The sequence below is a fragment of the Vipera ursinii genome (assembly GCF_947247035.1).
Source record: "Vipera ursinii genome assembly, chromosome: 5".
NCBI lineage: Eukaryota > Metazoa > Chordata > Lepidosauria > Squamata > Viperidae > Vipera > Vipera ursinii.
In genome coordinates, this window is record NC_139518.1 from 75710137 (window position 1) to 75736781 (window position 26645).

General features: G+C 38.9%; 1 protein-coding gene across 2 annotated transcripts in view; it reads right to left on the reverse strand.

The window, feature by feature from the left end:
- Positions 1–7579: 7579 nt before the first annotated feature.
- The window catches only part of A1CF (APOBEC1 complementation factor), a gene marked incomplete at both ends in the record, with an annotated part of 42882 nt that continues 23816 nt past the window's right edge, over positions 7580–26645 (reverse strand). Inside the window, 6 exons of one of the 2 annotated variants that reach the window (XM_083364800.1) lie at positions 7580–7728; positions 18978–19111; positions 20277–20413; positions 22556–22740; positions 24742–25012; positions 26295–26392. In XM_083364800.1, coding sequence (XP_083220926.1) covers positions 7580–7728; positions 18978–19111; positions 20277–20413; positions 22556–22740; positions 24742–25012; positions 26295–26392 — 974 coding nt within the window. Of the gene's footprint in view, positions 7729–18977; positions 19112–20276; positions 20414–22555; positions 22765–24741; positions 25013–26294; positions 26393–26645 lie in introns of both variants that reach the window. The other variant, XM_083364799.1, reaches the window with a different exon arrangement.

The window sequence follows — 26645 nt, forward strand, 5'->3', positions numbered from 1 at the left end:
GTTCTCCAGGGAGACCACAGTAGAATGCAGCAGACAAGGCTAACCAGGGATTGGAAAGGCAACACAGCACTTTCTGATCCCAACTGGTCACCCACCAGTTTCATGTGGTCATTCAAGAGAAGAGCCGTTTGAGCAAAGGACTCCGTGCAGCAATAGCTTTCCCATGAAACATCAGGCCTATAAAAGTTCTGCTTCACGAGATCATTTAACTACTAAAGGGTATTGATGCTTGCTTCAAGCAAGCGAGGCAAAGCTGTATCACTACTACACCTTTTTGTAGTTAAATAATTAATTTTGTGAAGTGGAACTTCTGTAGGTCTGGTGTTTCGTGTGAAGGCTATCACTGTATGGAGTCCTTTGTGCAGCTAGTTTTTCTCTTGAAACACCATATAAAACTGGACTAGAGATTTCCTGGATTGTTATGGACCAGATTTGTGGAGCCCTTTAAGCTCTATATAGTAACCATGTTTTCATCCCTGTGGATGAAGGTTTAAATATTACCACTATATGCATTTTCCCATGAGGTTTCCTAGGTAGAGAAATTTGATTGGCTTATGGTTCAATTTTAGGTATATCAACCTATGAAATAAAAAGAAAGTAGTTTGATAGGGCTGAAGGTTGGAGACCAGGACTAGTTCATATGAAGTAGGGATGCAGAATTGAATTCAGACAGAATTGAAATGCTGCCCACTGTGATCAGAAAGAGTCATAGTCCCAGGCTCCAAAGCTTCTCCTTTCTGATTTACATCAGAAAGTGCTATTCATTTTCCCATTGAGAATATGCAGCTATATCTGGACCATCTTTTGTCAAGGGACGCTGCTTTAGCCTAAATCAAATAAGCAAGAACAGCTTGAAGGCCTGTATCTGATAAAATATTTTCTATACAGGCATCCTTTGTGTATTAAGGTTTTATTGGAAATTCAAATATTTTAAAATGGCGTCTCTTCTCTAGCAAATACAATGAAATCTAAATTCAATTCAGTATTAAGCCTTCCAAAAAGTGTGCTTCCTTTCTCTTTTTTATGTTTATAAATAAGACTGTTTACTAGCATATGTATTTTAAAAGCTACTGTAAAATAAATGAATTCAGCAGAAAGTAGGCAGAATCTCTTTAGCAATATATAATAATGGACAAAGGACAAAGCATGGCACTTAGATTATGATCTTTGATCTAAGATGAGTACATTATTAATAAATAAGAGTTCTTGTTTCCCTCTGTGAAATGTTGGGTGGCATGGTTTCAAGTGTCAGGAGAGAAAACCTAGTTTATATGCAGATGAATACCAGGACAAATGGTTTCCATGGAAGTAGAGGAGATAACACTAAATGCTAAAGATCAATGCTAAAAGTTAAATATGGCTGAGGCTAGAGAGGAGACAGGATTTGATTTAAATAAGCTAACACAATTATTATAGAATATGCAGATCAGAACTTCTTATTCTATAGTATGTATCCTTTCCAAATCTTGCAGTATAGGCCTGTTGAAAATTGCATTAAAATGTATTAAATTAAGAAAATTTATGAACAAATATGCACAAATTGGGGAAATGCATATACAGAAAAAAGATATATTATATAGTTTTGTGTTCTAAATGCATGGGTTAAAGTGAACATGTGTGTGTGAATGCATGGGTAGATTTTAAAAATGTAGAAAATTGATGAAAATGAAACAATACTTCATATACAAGTAATTGTCATGGACCAGATATAGGTTGATTGATCCATCTCTAGGAAGAGCATCAAGGATGGTAATACTGAAATATCATTCTAACCAGACAGTATAAAAGAATTTAACACTTTTACATAAGAACATTTACTCATTTCTTAACATCTATTTGATTAACAAAAAAAGTCATAGACTGTAATTTGACAATTTCTTTTCTTAATTATTTACAGTTCAAGATGTGACTGGTGAACTCTGTTTTTAAAACAACTTGTTATGTCAAATCAAAGTAATTATATATGCTTTTACAGTTTACAGTTCTATACAAAGATGGTAATACAAATACGAAAATATAAGTGCTTTTACATATACACTTTTTAATACTGTTTCTATGTTGTTGGCATCAGCTTTATCTTACTGTATATAAATAATGTGCACGGGGAAACTGGTGAGTATACAGTTAACAGAAGTGAGAAACAATTTTAATTCCATAGCCCTATTTTATGTTAACACATTCGATGTTAGAATTCAGTAATCCTTGGAAACTTTGGTAAGTGTATAATTAGTAAGACCGATTTAAAACAACCTTGAGACTGACCCACATTGCATTTTGTCCACACAGTGAAGTGTTAACAATAGCCATGGGAAATGTTCTTCAGACCATTATACATGCTCCATATCACAAAGACATGTTTGTGGCAAACTATATGATGGTTTACTCATGAATCATCGAACAGGTTAGACAGTTTTGTCAAGGTCATAATGACTCATGCCAATATAGAAAAGGTTAAGATCTGAAATACATCACTGGTACGCTTCCTCTTTGGGATAAAAGGTCTCTAAACCATTGGACTGGTTTAAAAAAAAGGGAACCTCTTATCTGAGTCCTAGAAAAGTCACTGCCATTTGGGGAGGCAGCATTGACATGACTTGAGAGGTTGACAGGTTAAGAGATGATAGAAGAGAGGGCAAGATTAAAGTAATATAAAATATGCAGTTGAAACCATTGAGCAGACTGGCGTCATTTAAAAAATTTTTTTCCTGCTGTCTGGTGCAAATTTAAAATCATAGAAATTTCCAAATTGGAACCAGGAACCAGAAAAGGAATGTACAGTGCATTACGTTTAACCAATGCAACGGAGCACGGTAATGCACATAGAATGAGCGTATTTTTAAAGCATGAAGAAGGAACCGGTATGCAGTAATTTTTAACAGCACTGGGATAACACTGATAATACAACCTAGGGCAGCCATATATCTGAGGCTGGTTTCTGCTTGCACCAAGAATACATATTGAGAGAGGTATCACATCATTTGCAAAAACTTTACCGTTGCTTGCATTTTGGTTCTAAACTATATTTTATACTCCACACTGCACAATATTTCCTTTATTCCATGATGAATGAAATACAATGTTTATTGGGTCATTTACTGTATTTAGGAATACTGAGCTCTTGTATGCAAAATATCTAAAGGTTATCTGTGCATAATTTTTTTAAAAAAAAGTCAATTGCAGGTATAATGTCAAGCTGAGAAGGGATCCACATGAGCCAGCCTGAGAGATCTGGGTATTAGAATCAGAAGTTAACCAGGCAGTAGCAGATTGAAGATTATAGCAGGTGATGGCTGGCATCTTTTGTATACATAGTTCATGATGAGAATGGGAGCTTACAGCTTTTATGCAAGTACAGGTAGTCCTCAATTTACAATAGTTCATTTAGTGACTGTTCAAAGTTACAACGGCACTGAAAAAAAGTGACTGATGACCATCTTTCACACACTGGATCTTCTTTTTCTCACATCAGTCTAGTATGTCCTAACATGGATTGGAAGACCGTGTAAACATGATTCATGTTTTATTGGCCATTCCTCAACTGACTCATATGCTTATTTACGTATGAAGTTTAAACTAGAAAAGTTTCCATAATGGGCTTCATATCCCTTTGGAAAGAAATTGAAATAATTCAACTCTTCCAAGACTTGATTTGCTCAGTATGAATAAAGTTTGCCTATAGTACATCTAACAGCTTTTCTGCAGTGAGGAAATGGGGCGTTCTTAAATGGCCTCGTGTTGTGGCTAAGACAGTGTTTTTTAAATTGCAGAATGGTTCTGTTTTGTGGCCCTAACAGTTGCATGCCATCAAAATACACTGCAGGTAGCAGTCCTTTCCTTCAGAGTGCCACAGAAGAACAAACTCCTCCTGATTAAAATGTGCTCCAACACCATTAGATGTAGGGAGGCCTGCCATCTCTTGAATGAGGCACTCCTAAAGATGTAGCAATAAGGAAAGCTTGTGCTTTTCAATTCCTGGCATACGCAGGTAATGACCCTTTTGAGAATCACAGTTTATAAATGCAGACAGTACTAAACCCAATGAGCTAACACAGCTTTCTGTGTTTTTAATGCCATTCATTCTCTACTAGTATGTTTCTGGCTCAGAAACAGGATGCATTTGAAAGCCAGTTAATTTCCCAGTTCTCATGTTGTTTTACAGAAGGACAATAAAAGCTGTTTTAAAAGCTATTGGCCAGAGGGATGGCATTTTACAATATAAAGGCAGCTGGACCATGAAGATGACCACATCTCATTACAAGATGCTGCCTGAGGTGTTTGAAAAGGATCCCCGGGTCCCTGGAGGTCAATCAGTGGCTTCAAGAAGAAAAGTAAAAATGTTGCCGCTGTGACAATGAAATATAAATCCGTTGTTAGCCTTGGTAGTGGTGGGCTAGTAATGAAATGTTCATCATAATATTGCAATGAACCCATCATTATCTATTTGCAGGAGATATTGCAAAACAATTATGAAATGTGTTGTGATGTCATGATAACATTTCATTCTTTTGGCATCAGCCCATTTAGAATGGGCACCTATGATGCTCATCACCCACATTAAATGAATATTCACAATAGCTAGTTATCTAGAGGTCCATTTTAATTAACCCTATTGTCCATTAGTGAATAGCCTAAACCAGGGGTGTCCAAACTTGGCAAATTTAAGAGCTGCGGACTTCAATTCCCAGAGTTCCTCAGCCAACTGGCTGGAGAATTCTGGGAGTTGAAGTCCACAAGTCTTAAAGTTGTCCAAGTTGGACACTCCTGACATAAACTACATTTATGTATCAGTAGTTATTAATGTTGATCTTTGATTTGAGAAGGTTGAGATAAAAGTTCAGATCCCCCAATCAGCTTGATAATAGTTGTAACCCACACATCTGGAAGGGTGAGAGAGACCCTTCAAACTCAGTCATAAAGAAGAATCATTTACAAGAACCAAAACTGAAAAGAATCTGGAATCTGTGCCAAGTAAGCAATAAAGAGCTTTGATTAGAAAAATTACTTTGACATGGCAGTTGCTAAGAATTCCCTTCCCCATCAAGCTACTATTTCTATTCTCATGATGATTCGCAATAGCATCAGCAAGGAATAAACCTTTATAATTTGCAATTTTTCATGAATGTATTTTATGAGCAAAGAATAAAAGAGCCAAATTAGATATTAAATTTGGAAAAAAATGTGGGTTCTGTATATGATTCATGTTTGTCATGATATAATTCATTTCAAAATTCAACCTTCATGCATATTGACATTCTTTCAGAACAGCTTTTGTTTTCTGTGAGGGATACAGAAATTTTTGCTTTCCTTGAAATCCATATGCAAATATACCAACTAAATGGGATTGAAAATAGAACCATTTTATATCAGCTATGCAGTTTAGTCTAGGAAATATTTTCAACTAGTTTACTAAAATATTAAAATTAAACACATACTACAAAATTCAACTAAAAGATAACTTGTAATCAAGTCTAAACGGAAATTTCTAGTAACTTTCTAGTAACTATAACTGAATACTTGGGATTTGCTGCTTAAGATGCATTTGTGTGACCTTGGACATTTCAAGCTTTCATTCCAAAATATTTTTTTAGTCCAAAAAATAATTATGAATTCTGAGAATTAATTTGTCTTCAATTATGTTCTCATAATTTAAGCTCAGATTTTTTTTCTCATAAGATAGGCAGAAACATTATTTTTAGATTTTAAAAAAACGGTCAGTTTTAAAACTCAGACAGAAAATTATACTTTGTAATGGCAGTCTTTTCTACTACTGTACATCTTAGAACCATTCAGTCTTTTATATGTCTACTCAGAAGTAGGTCCCACTGAATTCACCTCAGCTTATTTCTAGGTGAGGTTATAATTTGCTAATCAACAGTGGTATCAACCTAACTCAGTATTAATTGCAGTTTAAAAACACTAATTCAAATGGGCTGATATTGAGAATATTTTTTTGAATTCAGTAAATGAATATCTGGGAAGATATGTATAGGACTGCGCTGTAGATTTTGTTATTGGTTGTGACAAATGGCTACAACGACAGTTTTATAAACAAAAGCCAGAATAACTGCTAAGAGTCAAAGTTCAAGTGACCTTAAATATGTTTTTGCACCTAATATGCTTATTTAAAAAGGCAAATTATAAGAAGAGGGATAATTGCAGCATGTGGAAAATGGAATTGAATCAATTCTTTGCAAGGGGTCCTCTTTTAGTAAAAATGTACTACTCTTTTACTAGTACGTATGCACATGCATTATAAAGTAAAGGTAAAGTTTCCCCTGCACATGCGTGCTAGTCGTTTCCAACTCTAGGGGCCGGTGCTCATTTCCGTTTCAAAGCCGAAGAACCAGCGCTTGTCCGAGGACATCTCCGTGGTCATGTGGCCAACATGACTAGACGCCAAAGGCGCACGGAACGCTGTTACCTTCCCACCGTAGTGGTCCCTATTTTTCTACTTGCATTTTTAGGTGCTTTAGAACTGCTAGGTTGGCAGAAGCTGGGACGAATAACAGGCGCTCACTCTGTTATGCGGCACTCGAGATTCGACCCGCCAAACTGCCGACCTTCTGATTGACAAGCTCAGCATCCTAACCCACTGAGCCACTGCGTCCCTACCACATGCATTATACTGAACAAGAAATAAGAGAAAAATGGTGCTAGGAAAGGAAAATTGAAGGAAACAATAAGAAGTGCCTGAAACTGTGTTTGTATGTCTCTATCCTCACAAAATAGGGCATCTTACCCAAGATCAACCTAACAGTGGCAGCGTTGTAAATGCATTCACACATTTTCTAGCACGTGCTCCTAGATTGTGACAATCCAGCTATTCCAATTTTGTAGCTACACAGAACGTTTTAAGACAAGAAAATTAGAAATGTGATAGCTTCATAACTTCAAAGAACTTTCCACTACTAAAAGCTTGAAGACCTTTGAAGTTATGAAGCTATTACAAGCTATTACTTTTAATACAGTTACTAAAAGTATTATTGAAAGCGGTAATTATTGAAAATTGCCATCAAGGATACATATACACACAGAGAGACACCCTCTGAAAAAGTTTTCTTTCCTTTCTGGTTACAATTATTTTTCCCCACTTTAAAAGCTTTTTTAAAAAGTACATCACTGTCAACCACTATTTACCTTGCTAAACGAAAGCAAAGAATTCTTGCCATATCAAATTAAGCTTTATCATTAATTGAGAATAATTAAGGGTGACTTATAATTAACCTGGAATAGTTCTTACTCCTGTCAGAGCTTAATAAATGAAAAAGAGATATTTAAATAAAGCTGGAGGTATGTACTGTATACATGTACGTATATATATATATATATATATATATATATATATATATATATATATATATGTGTGTGTGTGTGTGTGTGTGTGTGTGTGTGTGTGTGTGTGTGTGTGTAGATCTAGAGTCTCGGGTTTCTTCCCGCGTTCCTTTCATCTTCAGAAAGTTGTGGCGACGTTTCTGAAGATGAAAGGAACGCGGGAAGAAACCCGAGACTCTAGATCTACACATACAGACACCCGCGAGAATCTACGAAAACAAATATATATATATATATGTATATATATTTAAAAGGCTCCATAACCATCATTACGAGTAGCTACCGCAAAGGCTGGATATGCTTCATAAGCTGTGTAGGTTGTCAAATCTTGTCCTAGATTCACTGCTTGCTTAAGCTGGGTAGCTGCGACAGTGGCAGCTGTGTTAGCAATATATCCTGGAGAAAAATAAGAAACCATTTTTTTACCAGAACTGTAGAGATTGACACAATGCATAATTTTATGCATAATTTATGCATAATTTTAGTCTACAATAATATTCACACCAAAACATTATTTTCTAAGCATGCTTTTAAAACCAAACACATGAATTTGGCCGTACTTGGCTACCGTAATTAGTAGGGAAATCATTTGTACTACAGGACCAGAGTGGGGTGCAAAAATTCAGTTGCTCACTATGTGGCAGCAAATATCTTTTTCCTTCTATCTCGTGGTCATCTGGATTTTTCCATCCTAGTTTGTCAGTCCTATTTACAAGTCCTACTTGAATTGAAAGTGATGCTTTATCTACAGCAATGCACAATATCAAATTATATGAAATAATATCAAATATCATCAAATTTGCAGATGACACTAAGCTGGCAGGAATAGCCGACACCCCAGAAGACAAGCTCAGGATGCAAAAAGGTCTTGACAGACTTGAACAATGGGCCCTAGCCAACAACATGAATTTTAATATGGAGAAAAGCAAAGTTTTACATCTAGGCAGGAGAAACCAAAGGTACAAGTACAGAGTAGGCGAAACCTGGCTCAAAAATAGTGACTGTGAGAGGGACCTTGGAGTCCTAGGGGACAATCACTTCAATTTGATCCAGCAGTGGGCGGCAGAGCCAAAAAAGCTAATACGATCCTTATATAAACAGAAACATAGAATCATTATCACGTGAAGTATTAGTATCACTTTTTAAAACCTTAGTGAGACCACACCTGGAATACTGCATCCAGTTTTGGTCACCATTTTATGAAAAAGATGTTGAGACGTTGGAAAAAGTGCAAAGAAGAGCAACTAAGATAGTTAAAGGCCCGGAGACTAAAACATATGAAGAATGGCTGCAGGATATGGGTTTGGCTGGTCTAGACAAAAAAAAAAGGACTAAGGTAGACATGATAGCAGTATTCCAGTATTTGAGGGGCTGTCACAAAGAGGAGGGGGGTCAACTTATTTTCCAAAGCACCAGAAGGCAAGACACATGCCGGTCACTAGACCGGGGAGGCAAGGAATATTGCCGGTCCCTTCCCCTAAAGAGATACATCTGGTGGGATCCAGAAGAAGGCCTTTCTCTATGATGGCTCCCTCTCTCTAGAACATCAACTCCCCCAAAGATTAGACTGCCCCCCATACCATTTCTGACAAGTGGCTCTCCAGTCTCTTCCTGAAAGCCTTCAGTAATGAAGCACCCATAACTTCGGAAGGCAAGCTGTTCCACTGGTTAATTATTCTCTCTGTCAGAAAATTTATCCTTATTTCTAGGTTAAATCTCTCCTTGATCAGTTTCCATCCATTGTTCCTTGTCTGGCTTTCGAATGCTTTGGAAAATAGGTTGTCCCCCTCTTCTCAAATATTGGAACACTGCTGTATGTCACCCCTAGACTAGCCATGCCCAGTTCTTGTAACCGTTCTTCATATGCTTTAGCCTCCAGGCCCCTAATCATCTTTGTTGCTCTTCTCTGCACTCTTTCTAAAATCTCAGTATCTTTTTTATCATGTGATGACCAAAACTGGATGCAGTGGTCTAGGGGTGGTCTTACTAAGTCTTTAAAGAGCGGTACTACTACCTCACGTGATCTTGATTCAATCCATCTGTTAATGCAATATAGGATTGCATTGGCTTTTTTGGCTGTTGCTGCACACTGCTGGCTCATATTTAATTGATTGCCCACTAAGGACTCCAAGATCCCTCTCACAGTTACTGCTATTAAGCCAGGTTTCACCTAATCTGTATGTGTACTTTTGGCTTTTCTTGCCTAAGTGTAAGACTTTATATTTCTCTGCTATTGTATCACCTCTGGACTTTCTTTTCAATAGGCTAGGTATACCCAGTTCCTGCAATCGTTCTTAGTATATTTTAGTCTCCAACCCCCTAATCATCTTTGTTGCTCTTCACTGAACTCTTTCTAGAGTCTCTACATCTTTTTTGTATTGAGGTGACCAAAACTAGATATTAGGTATTCCAAGTGTAGTCTTACCCAGGCTCTGTAGAGCAGTACTAGTACTTCACATCATAATACAACCTAGGATTGCTTAGCCTTTTTTGGCTGCTCCTACACACTGTTGCTAAACACCACATGCACTGGGATGTCACAACACAAACCCCATGGTTTACCTAGTTGTGTCTGACAACAGTGCACAAGTACGAAAGCTTGAAGTTTGAGTCATGAATTGTCATCCACAGTAGTTCGTAGCAGGCTCCTAATATTTTACTTCGTGTTCTTCATATAACTTTGTTATCTCTTAGCTTTATGTCCTTTAAACAACTAGGCTAGTTAGCCATCTAGCTATACTTTAGTGTAATACCAATCCGATGTGTGCTACTCAGGCATAATCTCCAGTGAATCTGTATTCAATTGCAACTAAGATTATAACCTCATTCTATCTTCTTCTTCTGCCTTTAAATCATTTTGCCACTTCTTACATAGAAAAAAATGACAAAATATCGAACTAGCATAAAGTGCAATTCAGCTATTTAATCATTTATAAAAATAATATTTTAAAAATAATCCCCTTTCTATATAAGAAGGGCTAGGGGTCATACGATAGCAGTTCCCAATATCTCAGGTGCTGCCGCAAAGAAGAGGGAGTTGGCCTATTCTCTAAAGCACCTGAAGGCAGGACAAGAAGTAACGGATGGAAACTAATCAAGGAGAGAAGCAACCTAGAACTAAGAAGAAATTTCTTGACAGAACAATAAATCAGTGGAACAACTTGCTTCCAGAAGTTGTGAATGCTCCAACACTGAACATTTTAAAGAAGAGATTGGACAACCTTTTGTCTGAAATGATATAGGGTTTCCTGCTTGACCAAGGGGGTGGTCTCTTCCAACTCTTCTTTTTATTCTATTACATGCCTTTCCCATCTACAAATAGCCTTATTTTATTTTGCCTAGCTAGACTATCTCCTATTCAAGGGCGGTTGAAGAGAGAGAGATAGTTTAGAATGATGCATTTCATATCAGCTTTGATGAACCTAACCGATATTGTTTTTTATTGGACTATTAGGTTCACTTGAATTGAAAGGATAAAATGTTTCAGAGCTTTCCAACTAAATGAACAATGGCAGTAGAAGGTCATTGTAATTAAGCAGCAAATGGTGCTGAGTTCAATAAAACATCAGTGTATCTTACATAATGCGGAAGCTTGAACAAGCCTAGACAAATTGATTTTTCTTTGTGGCAGGAAACGGGATGGATTTTAAATTTTTTTAAAAAGCTCTGATGCTTCTGAATGATTCCTTACAGGTATTAATCAAAAGGACTGACTGGTATGTATACTGTGTTTCCAGTAATGTAAAAACAAAAAAAAGAGTAATTCAACATGAAAGATATACTCTATATGAGTAAAATCCAGAAAGTTTTGGTTCTCATTAAGTTCCTGTATATATTAAATAGTGTAAATAAGTACAAAGTAAATAAGTATAATGAATTATAATAATTGGCTCCCTATATTACTTTGTATTCAGTGTAACTGCAAGGTAATTTTAACTATAGAATAAATTCCTGTGGATGCTTCTCCCTCATGAAAGCATTCCAGGTTTTTAGATGGCAATAAGAAGGACCACATCTCAACATCTGGAACATCTAGGAGAGTTTTAAAAGTCATGATAGCAGTTTGGCTAAGCAATGAAAGCTTTGGCTTTTTAACCTTCCCTGCCCCATTCCCCATACCCTTTCTCAATACTCTTCCAAGGATTACAGGTGGTCCTCGACTTACAACAGTACCTTGCTCAATAGTAGCAACTGTGAGAGGAATCCCGGACTCCTTAAATATGACCCAGCAGTGTGCTGCAGTTGCCAAAAAAGCCAACACAGTGCTAGGCTGCATTAACAGAGGGATAGAATCAAGATTACGTGAAATGTTAATACCACTTTACAATGCCTTGGTAAGGCCACACTTGGAATACTGTATCCACTTTTGGTCACCATGATGTAAAAAAGATGTTGAGACTCTAGAACAGGGGTATCAAACTCAATTTCATTGAGGGCCGCATCAGCATTGCAGTTGCCCTCGGGGGGGGCTGGGTGTGGCCAGGGTGGGCGTGGCCTACTGGGTGGGCGTGGCTGGAGTGCATGGCTGCATTTACTTGGTGGGAATGATCAGCTCTACATCATTTGTGTCAAGGGTGCCTGTGGGGGCCTGGGCAGGAGTGGGACAGATCTGAGGGTCTCTGGCAGAAGGAGATGGGACCAGGGAAGTGCCAAGGCATGGTCCACCGGAGGAGCCTTACTGTTCCTCTCAGGCCTTGGGGGGGGACTGGACGGTGGTGCAGAGGTCAAATGCCTAGCCCAGCCCTCAAGCACCCATGGCACTAAGCCCAGCCCCACTTCCCCAAGGGGGTGCCCAGCTGCATTTACCTCCTCCTCAAGGCTGCTGCTGCTGTGCTTGCTCTCCTTAGCCAGGTTGCTCATGATGGGTATGAGGGCAAAATCAAGAGGGAGGCCCATTCCCTCTCCATGTGAGGAGACCTGGCTTTGTATCCAAAGCTTCCTTAGCAATAGGGAGACCCCCCAGCATAGGCCAGGAGGAGGGGGCAAGGGGATGGTGAAAGGGCAGCTGGGCAGGTCTAAGGTAGGACTTCCCTCAGTCCTTCCTTCCTTCCAAAGAACAGAGTGGGGGGAAAATATTTGAGATGAGGGAGGGAGAAAAACAGGCAAGAAACACAGCTGGGGAAGTGTCATCCTTTGTGAGGAATGAAGAAATGCACCATTGTCTGGAAATGGCCAGCACATGGCCCTCGCCTACTTCAGATATCCGGCTTGGTGGGCTCTATGGGAGGGGATGCCATGAGCACCATGGAGAGTCGATGTTACCTGTGCAATGCTGCCCAGCCCCTAGCCTGTCTGGTTTTGGCAGGTAGCAGGGTGCTCTACTCACAGTGCCGAGAGGCTGAGCCGGGTGGCATGAATCTGAAGAGAAGCACAATGCTGCCCAATCCCTAGCCTGCCCGAAGTAGGCAGGGCCATGTGCTGGCCACTTCCAGGCAATGGTGCATTTCTTCATTCCTCACAAAGGGTAATACCTCCCCAGCATGCACTGAGGGGGCATTGCCGACATGGCATGGGCCAGTCCCTCGCTGTTTCCAGATGGCCTTGTGGAGCTAAGACTGAATGTATTTCAGCATAGATGACCACCACAAAATTGTACATTGGCTCCTGGCCAGCCAGGGCCAGGGCCAAGACAGTGGGGGCCGTTCCCTCACTTTTTCCAGGATGGCTTCGCGGGCCACATGAAACCACTTCGCGGGCCGCATCCGGCCCCCGGGGCCTTGTGTTTGATATGTCTGCTCTAGAAAGAGTACAGACAAAAGCAACAAAGATGATTAGGGGACTGGAGTCTAAAACATATAAGGAACAGTTGCTGGGATTGGGTATGTCTAGTCTAATGAAGAGAAGGATGAGGCGGTGACATAATAAGCAGTGCTCCAATATCTCAAGGGCTGCCACAAAGAAGAGGGAGTCAAGCTATTCTCCAAAGCACCTGAAACTGGACAAGAAGTAAAGAATAGAAACTAACCAAAGACAGAAGCAACCTAGAACTAAGGAGAAATTTCTTGATAGTTAGAACAATTAATCAGTGGAACAACCTGCCTCCAGAAGTGGTGCATGCTCCAACACTGGAGGTTTTTAAGAAGAGACTGGACAGCCATTTGTCTGAAATGTCTAGGGTTTCCTGCCTGAGCAGTGGGTTGGACTACATGACCTCCAAGGTCCCTTCCAACTTTATTATTATTATTATTATTATTATTATTATTATTATTATTATTATTATTATTATTATTATTATTATTAATCATCATCATCGCACAGTCAGCCAGATGTTCAGACTGGATTTGGCATTTTTTGTCTACCTATCGAGTCCTTACCAAGGACTTGGGATAGGCAGATGTGGATGTTTGATGGTATTACAGATATCGTCGCAGGATTAAAGCAGTTCCTAGTAAGGCTGCCTTTTGCAATTGACTAATGGCGAAGTGGTGCTCCAGTTGTTTTGGGATTGCAGCCAAGGTGCCTATTACTATTGGTATTACCCTTGCTTGCCTTTGCCACAGTCTTTCTATTTCTATTTGTAGATCTTCGTATTTTGTTATTTTCTCCAGTTCTTTCTCGTTTATTCTGCTGTCTCCAGGGACTGCCATATCCCCTATCCAGACTTTTTTGTCTTTCTTATTGACAATTGTTAAGTCCAGGGTGTTATGTTGCAGGCGTTTGTCTGTTTGAATTCTGAAGTCCCAGAGCAGTTTAATTTTATCATTTTCTATGACTTTCTCTATTTTATGATCCCATCAGTTCTTGCTTACAGGCAAATGATCTTTCTTGCAGATCTTCCAAAGCACCATTGTTGCTACTTTGTCATGCCGCTGCTTGTAGTCAGTCTGTGCGATCTTCTCGCAGAAGCTTACCAGGTGGTCCACTGTTTCTTCAGCTTCTTTGCATAGGCGGCACTTACTTTCTGTTGCTGTCTTCTCAATTTTGACTTTGTATGCATTTGTCCTTAAGGCTTGGTCTTCTGCAGCCAGAATTAGTCCCTCGGTCTCTTTCTTCAATTTTCCTGCTCTTAGCCATTGCCAGGTCTTGTTATTATCTGCTTTCCCAGCTATTTTTTAATGTACTGGCCATGTAGTGCTTTGTCTTCCCATGCCTCTATTCTGTTCTTCATTTGGTCTTTCTTGTAGGCCGGTTTGGTCTCTACAGTAGTCAGTAAGGCTTCCTGATATACTAATTTCAGTGCATCTTCATCATTATCCTTCAGATATTCTTCCAAAGCCACTTTTTCTTCTTCAACCATCTGATGTACTTGCAACATTCCACACCCACCTATTTGACTTGGTAGATAGAGTGTGTCAATGTCACTGTGTGGATGAAGGGCATAATTCATTGTCATTATTTTTCTGGTCTTCCTATCCATTGCTTTTAGTTCTGCTTGAGTCCAGTCCACTATTCCAGCTGTGTACGTAATGACCGGAATTGCCCAGGTGTTGATTGCCTTCATGGTATTATTCAGTATTGTTGACAGAGGAAACAGTGCAATAACAAATATTAGTGGTGATAATGAATCTCCTTGAAATATTCGTCTCTTGATATTAACCTCTCACAGTCTCTCAACATTGACCCGCAACTGTGTCTTCCATTGTGCCATCGATCTTTGCCCAAATTTTCTGATGTTTCTACAGACTCCTGTTATTTCTAGGCACTTGATTATCCAGTCATGTGGCAGAGTCAAATGCCTTTTTGTAGTCAATCCATGCCACATTCAGGTTGGTCTTCCTTTTCTTGCAGTTTTCCAAGATCATTTTGTCTATTAGGAGTTGATCTTTTGTTCCTCTGCTATTGGGGCAGTTTCCTTTCTGCTCAGGTGGAAAGAGATTGTTTTCAACTAGATGCTGTTGTGCTGCATTAGCTACCACACCAGTTAGCAATTTGAACGTTGTTAGTAAGCAGGTAATTGGCCTGTAGTTGCCCGGTGTTGCCCCTTTTGCTGGATTTTTCATTATTAGGTAGGTTTCCCCAGTTGTTAGCCACTTTTCAATTTCTCCTCCTTGTAGTATATTGTTGAACTACTTGGCAATGAGTGGGTATATAACAGTTAGATGTTTCAACCAAAAACCATGCAGTTCATCTTCACCTGGTGCTGACCAATTTTTGATCTTCCTTGCTCTTTTTTTCTACCATTTTGTTGTTATTACTAGCTCTTTCATTTCAACTTCTGTTTTATTTGCATCCACCTCTTTTAACCAAGCCGTATCCTTGTTGTATTTCTTTAGGTTATCCCATATCTGCTTCCAGAACTGCACTGTTTCTTCCTTGTCAGGTACTGACTGATTCATTGCAGTTTCTTCATTGATGGATTGGTAGAAATGTTTCTGATTGGATTGAAATTGGAGGTCCTGCGTATAATTTGCAATTCGAGCTTCGTATCTACTGATTTTCCTGGCTATAGCTGTTATTTCCTGCTTTATTATTTCCAGTGCTTCCTTGATTTTCTTTGTTTCTAAGTGTTATTTCTTGATTAGGTATTCTTTGGTCTTCTTGTTCTTCAGCTTCTTTCATCTGTTCTAGCTTGCTTGCATGTGATCTTAACTTGCTGATCTTATTTTCCATTTTTGTGGTGCACTGTTTGTTTGTTTTTCTTCAGTTTGCATCCCAGGTATTCAGTTATAACTGCCGCTGTGCTGTACATTAGTTGGGTTGTTTCTTGCAGTGAATTGGTGCTTATACTTGATATTGCAGTATTTGCATCTTTTAATGCTTGTGCTAGTTGTTTCTTTGGAACAATCTTCAATGCAGGCAGCCTTATTTTTTTGTTTTTGTGCTGTTCTGGATGCTCAGTTATTCTTTGTTTCAATTCTTTTATTTCTTTAGTTAGAGGGTTTTGTTCTTCCTGAGGAAGAGGTGCCTGGTTTCCAAATGAGAACAATTGCATATCTCTGCTGGATTCCTTCACTGCCAACTCCCCCCCCCCCGGTTTGCCTCTACATTCTGAATTACTTCTGGCAAGGCTTTGATTTCTTTGCCCTGGGTAAACCTTTGCAGTTCGTCCAATTCTGTTTCTGTGAATACTTTATTTCGTATTATAAATCAGCATTGATTTGCTAGTCTCTATTCTGTTATTTCTGATCCTGGATGTTGTTCTTTCCAGAACTGGTGCATTCATTTTAGATATCCTCTACTTGTTGGACTTGATCTGTAATAACAGATCATTATTTCTCTGTTTTCAATCACTGTGTATTTGCGATGGGTAAACACCTTTTCTTCCAGTAGTTCTGCAGCTGCTGGCCCTGGTTGCTCAGCCAACAGTCCTGAGTCCTGTAATCCATTGTTCACCAGATATCCAGGAACTCCAACATCTAGCGCAGACCTTGTTAACCCTGGCGACATCCAAGCCAGTATGGCTTTCTGAAATGTACGTTTCACCTTATTTTTTTATGGGAGAGACACTTTTTGTCTGACTTCTCTGATGAGACCTGTCCAGTATGGTTGAACTTCTGGCATAGCTCTCATCTTCCTCAGAGTACACAAGCACCACAACCACATCAAAGTAGTGCTTCACCGGGTGATGATGATGATGATGTTTTAGTGACTGAAGTTACAACAACAAAGTGACTTATGATCCTTTTTTACACTCACGACCTTTGCAGTATCCCCATGGTCAATCAAATCAAAATTCAAATTCAAATTCAAATTCAAATAATAATAATAATAATAATAATAAGAAGAAGAAGAAGAAGAAGAAGAAGAAAAAGAAAAAGAAAAAGAAAAAGAAAAAGAAAAAGAAGAAGAAGAAGAAGAAGAAGAAGAAGAAGAAGAAGAAGAAGAAGAAGAAGAAGAAGAAGAAGAAGAAGAAGAAGAAGAAGTTGGAAGGGACCTTAGAGGTCATGTAGTCCAATCCCCTGCTCAGGCAGGAAACCCTGTACCATTTCAGACAAATGGCTGTCCAATCTCTTCTTAAAAACATCCAGTGTTGGAGCATTCACCACTTCTGGAGGCTGGTTGTTCCACTGGTTAATTGTTCAGGAAATTTCTCCTTAGTTCTAGGTTGCTTCTCTCCTTGACTAGTTTCCATCTGTTGCTTTTTGTCCTGCCTTCAGGTGCTTTGGAGAATAGCTTGACTCCCTTTTCTTTGTGGCAACCCCTGAGATATTGGAATACTGCTATCATGTCACCCCTCGTCCTTCTCTTCATTAGACTAGACATACCCAATTCCAGCAGCCGTTCCTTATAATGTTTTAGCCTCCAGTCCTCTAATCATCTTTTCTTGGCAATGATGCTTGGCAATGGACTCATATTTATGATGGTTGCAGTGTCCTTGGCTATGTGATCATCTTTCAACAACCTTCTGACAAGCAAAGTTAATGGGGCAACCAGATTCACTTCATAATTGTGTTACTAACTTAACCTCTGCAGGGGTTCACTTAACAACTGTGGCAAGGAAAGTCGTAAAATGGAGCAAAATTCACTTAACAACTGTCTCGCTTTGCAACAGAAATTTAGGGCTCAATTGTGGATGTAAGTCGTGGACTATCTGTAGTTATATATTAACACTGGAACTATCACTTTGTCCTGATTCATGTACATATGTATCTGTGCACTTCTATGGCTGTAGGGGCTTGCCAGGTGTTTCTATGCCTTGCTTTTCCACCATGAGATTCCTCCCTTCTCCTAGCCCAGGGGTAGGCAACCTTGGCTCTTTTATGACTTGTGGACTTCAATTCCCAGAATTCCTGAGCCAGCACAGGAAGTTGAAGTCCGCGAGTCATAAAAGAGCCAAGGTTGCCTACCCCTGTCCTAGTCCATCATACTAGCTTTCTAGTAATTGTTAAAAATTGCAAATGACTCAAAGCTTTGTGCTCATGCATGTTCATCTGTTACATTTCTCCGGCTTTACTGAAATCACTGAAGCAGGATAGGGAATTCACTCCGAAAAAAATAGTACCCTAACACAGAAACCGCTGTTTGCATGTCAGTGCTCATTCTTGCTTGAGAAGTGTAATTGTGGCTTACAAAACTGGAGAATGAGTCAATGGATTCAAACACACACACACACACACACACACACACACACACACACAAATCACTCCCACACTTTGTTGGTGTTATTGCCACTGGCTGCCAAAATTTAAAATAAAAAAGTGTGATAGCAAAAAGGCCATTTATTGGAATAAACCAAAAGTGTTAATTCAAGCTCTGTGTTTCAGAGCAGTTTCATACATTTCCCTTGTTAAGACTTCTTTTGATGACATGCAGTTACTTCTATTTTTGGTTGAGTATGTAGCAGTCCATCTAAGCTATTAATTGCCCAAAGAAACAGTGATTTTTAAAAACTGAACTATTATAATGAGAAGCAGCTAAATACTTGCAAAGGTGCAAGAATTCAATGTGACTGTGATTTTGCTACCTTTAAATACGCACTCTGACGGCAAACCTGTACCCATTCTTCTAAAAGCAAATTCTTTAGAATTTCCTTATGAATAGTCAGTTTATAGGATTACATTTCATTATCCTGGGGGGAAAATATTTGGATTGTAATATTTCACACACACAAAACCCCCTTTGGCATCAATTCTTTTCCTCATGGCCCACCAGGCTGTAATAGTTAAGAATCACCAGAATTTCAGAAGATTTTATGAAGAGGTTTGTTGCTAAACTTTCTTAGTTTAGTTTAAGTTAGTCCGATGCAAAATACAACCATTACATACCAGGAAATGGTACATTAGTGGCAGAGTTTTCTGCTCCTTCAGTGGGAATCCCCAATGTCTGAAGAGTATGTTCTGCTGCATATGTTTTGGCTTCATCTACATAGGCACTTAGCTTTGGTGGTGTGAAGGGATGTCTATAAAAAAAGCAGCAAATATTACCGTAATTGCTTTGATCTTCTCAAAGTTAGCACTTTTGGGAACAGTCCCTTGCATTCCTCCTCTGGCTGAATCACTGACCATCTTAAAATAATTTAATAATTTAATATAATCCTACATTAATCAATAGTGCCTGCAAAATAATTGATAACAGATACCAGTTTGTAAATTATTTCACCAGGAAATGTAAATGTAATCTTGTATATTTTTATGTACACTTGGAATGTCAATAAAGAAAGGAATTTCCCCCCCCCCCCTGAAATGCATTGGACCTTAGTCAGCATTGGCACTTCTGATTTTAAGTGTTTCTCTTCTCAGTCTTTGCTGTTTTCAAAGCTTTTTTGTTGTGGCTTTTTTGTTAATCCTTAATTTAACCAGAGAAAAGAGTTAGTGGGTATGGGATGGTATGTCAGAGCTTATTTTTCACCCTCTGGGGCTCTTGCATCTGCTTTTAGAGTTCATTGTATGACATTCAATCATAAAAGTAGCATTTAGTGGAATTAGGAATTCCACTGAACAGTAAAATTAGATACAAAATAAGATTAAGTGCCAACGATGATGAGAAAATCTCCCTATTTAGGCAGGAGTCTTAAACTAAGCCATCATTTCAACATAAATAGCCATGGAGAATCCATATGCCTCAGTTTATCAGGCTACACGGCACAGATACCAAACCATGCAGAATTAGTTTAGCACTGTAGGATTCTTGGCTCACTAAGAATCCATTTGGCGGTGTAGGTTTTAGATTTTATGAGGAACATATGGACCTCCAGATATTGATGAGATGTAAGGCCAAGCATCCTTCATCTTTGGCCATGCTGGTTGGGCTATTAAAAAGCACCCACTTCTCTGGTTTATGTTCAAATGTCATTTATATTCTTGTCCAGTCTACAGAAACCCATACACAGTTGTAGATACACGTATGTGTATCAATGTATCTAAATTCACCTTTATTTATTCTGAAGCCTAAACATAAAAAAATCTTTGTTTTTTTTAAATGGAATTTCAATATAGATGCTGCTGTAGCTGCTCTTCCACATCCTTCTAATTCTTTTGCAATTTCAAATTATCCAGGGATTGTAATGGTTTATTTACAAAACCCTTCAACCCTAGTTAAGCCCAGTGACTATAATAGCTACTTACATTGTAGGATTCTGAGTGGCAAGGGCAGGGATAGTGATTTTATATAAGAAGAGTTGTCTTTGGTTTTGTCCAACGGCAGAATAAAGTTGGTAAACAGGTTGCCCCCAGTTATTCTTCTGGCAGATTTCTTCCAATATCTATTATGACAAAATGAATCTAATGACATTCCCGTACATATATAACCACCACGTATGGAGTGACATTATGCAAATCACAAAGGAAGTGAGTAGGCAGGTGATAAGGACACAGAAAAATCTACCTAAATCTACTTGACACTATACCTTTCTTCCATAATTTTCTATTTGTGCAAGCTGCCCTTCTTCCGTCTCAGGCATACGTTGATTCATATATTGCTTTCCACCTCCAATCAGTTCTGATCCATTCACTCTTCCTTCATGCATTTTTTTGGCAAATCAGGCCTCAATCATTTTCTGGTCCAAACTATTTCAACCTACTTCTCTTGTATTGATAATCCTCTTCTCGATTCTGTGTACTTTCATTTAGCTCCCATTCATTTGGGACCTCTTTTTGTTTTATCACATATGATTTTTAAGATCCCATTCCTGTCTCATTTGATTTTTCTGTGTCTCCTGACATGCCCATTTCCATATGACAAAGAGGGTAGAAGTATCCTCTTATTCCTAGCCATATAAGCATCTCTTTACACAGAAGGCTTCATGCTGTCTGCAACCCATCAAACTTCTTTAAAATTTCTCCATTTATTTTCTCATCTTTAATAAATATTCTATCAAGGTACATAACTTTGCTTTATTAAATATAGCATATTACGTAACGGCCAATCTCACATTACAGTGACTTTACGTGGAGTCACGTTACAATAAAAAAAATCATAAAATCTAAACCATATGACAAAGAGGGTGGAAGCATCCTCTTGTTCCTAGCCATATAAGCATCTCCTCACACAGAAGGCTTCATGCTGTCTGCAACCTATCAAAGTTCTTTAAAATTTCTCCATTCATTTTCTCATCTTTAGTAAATATTCTATCAAGGTACATAACTTTGTTTTATTAAATATAGCATATTACATAACGGCCAATCTCACATTAAAGTGACTCTAAGTCGAGTCACTTTACAATAAAAACAATCATAAAATCAAAACCAAAAAAGACCGGTCCCGTTAAAATGCTGTATTAAGGGAGGGGGGGGGAACTCCAGTACCAATGTTTCTGTAGGCATGGAAACCAACAGGACGACCTGGGTCAGTCACTCTGTTTTAACATTAAACTGGGAAAACAGAAAGCATCCTGGAAAAAGTCAGAATAGTAGGGAAACCACCATTGCAATCTTGCCAAGAAAACTGCATGGACTTTTGCATAAATCCGACTCAATGACTTAAAGCAAAATGAAATAAAAATCTTTCAAACATTTGCTCCATTTTCTCTGCCAAGCATAAAATGCCTTCGCCTTTGGTAAAGAGTTTTCCGATCTGTACAAACTATTGTTTACTCTTGTTTATTTGGGTTATCAGTTAATAACATGGCACTGTGCGTGCAGAAAAGGATGCGTTTTCACAGATGACTTCCTATAATCAGACAGTATATCCAGCATAATCTGATTGTGCATGAAAGGAGTTGGGAAGCAATGTTACTATAGGAATGCTGCTCCATGTCAAAACTGTGTGTAGTGAAATCAAATAGAATACCCACCCCGCCCTCCCAAAAATGCTCAGTCTGCAAAGATTTCTTCCAGGAACGGTGAAGGTAGTAGCTGTTCTGTACCAGCCTACTACCGGCCCTGCAGATAAGGCAGGGACAACCCCTTTACAAGAAGGCAAGAGGCTGGAACTAAGCCTGCCAAATTTATGGACATAAAAGCAAACAGAGCAAAAACAAGACACAAACCATGAAACAGGAGCTATTCAAACAGTTGCCTTCAGCAAACCAGCCCTCCCACGCATTCCCCTTTTAAACAGTTCAGGGCGTGGCTTCTCTCTGCCTCCTTCCGAGGTGCCCCATTGCCTTCCTCTGTTTACTCCTGATTGACTGCCTCCTGTGTCGGGCATCCTTGAACAGGGCCAGCTGTGGGTCATCTTCATCCACGCTGTCAGGCTCACACAGCTGGGTCTGCGTTGTAACCAGGTGGGAGGGGCCTGGCTGAGGGCTCTCATTAGCAAGCTCTCCAACACCCTCAGCAACCTCTCCAACACCCCCCTCCTCCTCCTCTGAATCATCCGACCCAACTGCCAAACCCACAGGCTGACCCTGAATCATAACAGTAGCCAAGAGTTGAAACATTTCCTTTACATCTGTTTTACCCACCTGTGGCGCAAGTTTAATTCCTTGTGGCTTTAAACTGATGTGATTCATTGGCGTAAGCTCCATTCCAGGCAAAAGGTCATAGAGTTTGTCCTCCCCTCTTTTTTCTCCTTTCAGCTGGTATCCACGACCCAGGGCAGGGTTAGCCAAGTAGCCTCGACCGCCTAGTCCTCTAATTCCAGCAGCCCCTACAGGTACATTCATGTAAATTTCTAGGAATGTAAGAAGGCATTGAACTGAATCAAATCACAGGAAAATCTTCCTGATTCTTACAGTATTGGAAGGCTTGATTGCACACGCAGTGAGGAGTTAATGTGGAGTTTTGATGTGAGAATTAAAAGTCGGTAACCTTTTACTGCGGGGGTCTTCAAACTTGGCCCTTTCATGACTTGTGGACTTCAACTCCCAGAATTCCTCAGCCAGAATTCTGGGAGTTAAAGTCCACAAGTCTTAAAGTGGCCAAGTTTGAAGACCCTTGATCTATTGTAACATTATACTCTATTATAAGTTTCAGCTCCTGACATTATTTTTAGTATTTTAATGGAATGTACTTCATTGAGAAGTAGCAGTACACAAAGCACAACCTCTTTTTATTGTCCTTGAAATGAAGAGTGATAATCCACAGCAATGTGCACAGCTAACAATAGGATTTTATTGTGAACCGGGATGTATCATATGGGTTTCTAATTATTTTTAGTCTTTGTAAGTTTACCTCACAGATGTTGGGTATCCTAGGTTTTTTTAAAAACATATTTCAGGCTACAAAAAAAACACTGAACCTGGGAATTGCAATCTTCTGCAAGGGGCAATCACAATATTAGTTTACACATTGTACATTTTCTGCACTGATTTTCTATTTATGTCATTATTAATGTAACATAGGCCTTCCCGTTTTCCATTTCATTAAATGCCTGAAGGCTCGGGGACTGAATGTCTTGGACTAATTCTAAATAACTTTCTTATCTGCTCTTTTCTCTGCAGTTATTATTTTCATTTTTTTTCTGGGAGCCAATTCTAGGAGGATTTTCATTTATAGGTAAAAAGCAGGGGCTCCAAAGCCACAATTGCTGTAAAGACTGGGATTTAAAGTTAAGCTTTTTAATTTTAATCTAATTTTGACATGATTGTTTTACTGACCTCATCCCTATCACACATTGGAATTAGTTCATTATGTTAGCATTTGGGATGGTTCACACATCTGTGTATATCACTTTTGATATTTCCTCGCTGAATTTCTTAGTCTTCAGAAAGAGACATTTGGTTTCACTACCATGGGCACTTTTTAGTTGATTAAGCTTTCCATCAAAGGCAAATCAAGAGAGGTCTAGTTCAAAACTGAACAGTCTGTTCTATTCCTTTAAGCAGAGCTTCATGCTCTATCAAATGACCCAAATCTAAGAAAGAGCCCCGGTGGGGCAGTGGTTAAAGTGCAGTATTGCAGGCAAACTCTGCCCACAACCTGGAGTTTAATCCTGATGGAAATCAAGATTGATTCCATGCTTCTGAGATCAGTAAAATGAGGACCCAGAGTGCTGGGGGCAATATGCAAATAATGCTTCAACATTGGAAATCTCCCAGAGAGTGCTGTAACGTGTCTAAATGCTTTTGCTAAATACAGTTGCTACTTGCTTGTAGAGTTGCAAAAGAATTCTTCATGGACCAGATTTTCACTCAATATTCCTGTAATCCATACAATTGATACTCTGAATGAGATAACCTTTTTAAATTAAATCTCAGTCATACATTTTAGCTTTCTCTAATTTGTGCCTTTATATTGAACTAAAACCCTTATAACAGCCACTTGGCATTGGCATATTGACTGGAAATTTGGAAACTGTAATGTAGTTTAAATATAGCAGATTTAAATTTGGGAGCTCTAATATAGTTTAAAAATGCCAGATTGGAGAAAGGTCATATATATCACAACACCCAGGATTCTTTTGGCCATATATTTCATTCATATATAGTACATGTCAATTAGTCAGGCTAATTTTATTTTGAAGAGCAATACAGATTTCCTTAAAGATCTTTAAATAAAAATGGGTGCATATATGTAAGAGAGGGAAAATGGGTATTTATTAAAGCGAACCATTCCATATCAGAACATACCCGTCAAAAAGGAAAAATAATGAAGGACAGTTCAACCAGGTAACAACACTGACACATTGCACATTGCTCAATAGAATTACCTCTAATAGATGAAGGCCTAATAATGCCTCTGTTGGTGAGATGGCCTTTAGCAGCAGGAAAATGAAGACCGGGAATGGCAGCATAGGCTTGTGGTGCATAGAAAACTGGAGCTCCTAGATAAGCTGTGGCCGGATCATAGACATGGCCAAAGGTGTAAGTAAATTCTGGCAATGCTGCTCCTCGTCCCCCTGTACCTCTGGTGTATCTAACATAGCTGTCTTTGTCAACTGGCTTTGCTAATGTGACTTCAATGGGAGAGCCATCCAACACCTTGAAGATGAAAGAGAACACAAGGAAGATATATGATATATCATTCATCTTGATCATCATCACTCTAGCCATTGTCTATCCACTGCAGGATGAAGGCCTCTTCTACATGTTTCCAACCAGTACAGTCTTGAGCTATATTTTGCCAATTCAGTACATATCTCATCCTATATATGAAATATAGGATGAGAAAAATAAATAATTTATAAAATACTAGATACTAACCCATACATATGCACATATAACAAGGGGTCATAGGAATGAAAGAAATGCCTCTTTTGGTGTGTAGCTCATTTGCAATTATAGTTTCTGAAAATATTTTCTCGTATACATATAGGTATCCCTTGACTTATGACCTCAACTGAGCCCAAATTTTCTTTTGCTAAGTGAGACATTTGGTAAGTGAATTTTGTCCCATTTTACAACCTTTTCTAGCACTGTTGTGAAGTGAATCACTGTAGTTGTTAAGTTAGTAACATGGTTGTTAAGCGAATCTGGCTTTCCCATGGACTTTGTCTGTCAGAAGGTCGCAAAAGTTGATCACATGACCCCGGGACATTGCAACAGTCATAAATATGAGTCAGTTGCCAAGTGTCTGAATTTTGATCACATGACCATGAGGATGCTGCAATGGTTATAAGTGTGAAAAATGGTCATAAGTCACTTTTTTGTGCCATTGTAACTTCAAATGGCAACTTCAACTGTTATAAATCGAGACTACCTGTACTATAAATCTGGATTTACTGTCATACAGATTTGGTATCTCTGTATGAAAATTGTCTACATAAGTGGGGCAAGACTTGCAGAGATGTTTGAAGACCAGCAGGAGAGGTACATCATAACACAGACACACAGACACACACACACACACACACAAACAGACACAGGAACACACACACATACACACAGAGCTCACTTGGTATTTTTGAAAACAAATTGTGCACAGTTGAAATGGACTAGTTTAGACTGATATTTTGCTACCTGAACATTTATGGGATTATAAATAATGCAGTTGCTTTTGGTTGGCTCTAATGATTTATCAGGCAGCTCAAAATCCAAAGAACAACGGACCACATATTTCATAGTAGAAAAACTGCTGGAGTGCAAAATGAAGCAATTCACTTCAGACTCTCTGCCAAGCCTTTTATAGTGCATATTATTTGTGTGCACTATACCCCAATAGCAGTATTGCCAGTACCTGAACTGACATTATGAATCATATTATGCAACATGCATGCAACTCTCTGTCTGCTTTCCAGCAACTGCAGAACGAATCCATCATTACCTTGCCATTTAAGATGTTCATGGCTTCCACAGCATCTTCTCGATTATTAAAGTGCACAAATGCATAGTCTCTAATTTTCTTCACGCGTTCCACTGAACCTGTAGTAGAGATTTGGAAGATAGACCTGTTGTATGCATATTGGTACATTAAAAGGCATATGCTTATGCTCTGCCTTTAAGCTGGGATCTCATGCTTGAATTTTAAATTACGATTTTTGTGCTGCATATGATTAAATCCTGGCAATATAAACCATGAACCATAATTGCACTGTCTGAATCTCTACTAGTTTAAAAGTTTTGTACTATTTTCCCCCATGGGTATATTTAGCAGTTGCTGCATCCAAAAGGGAAT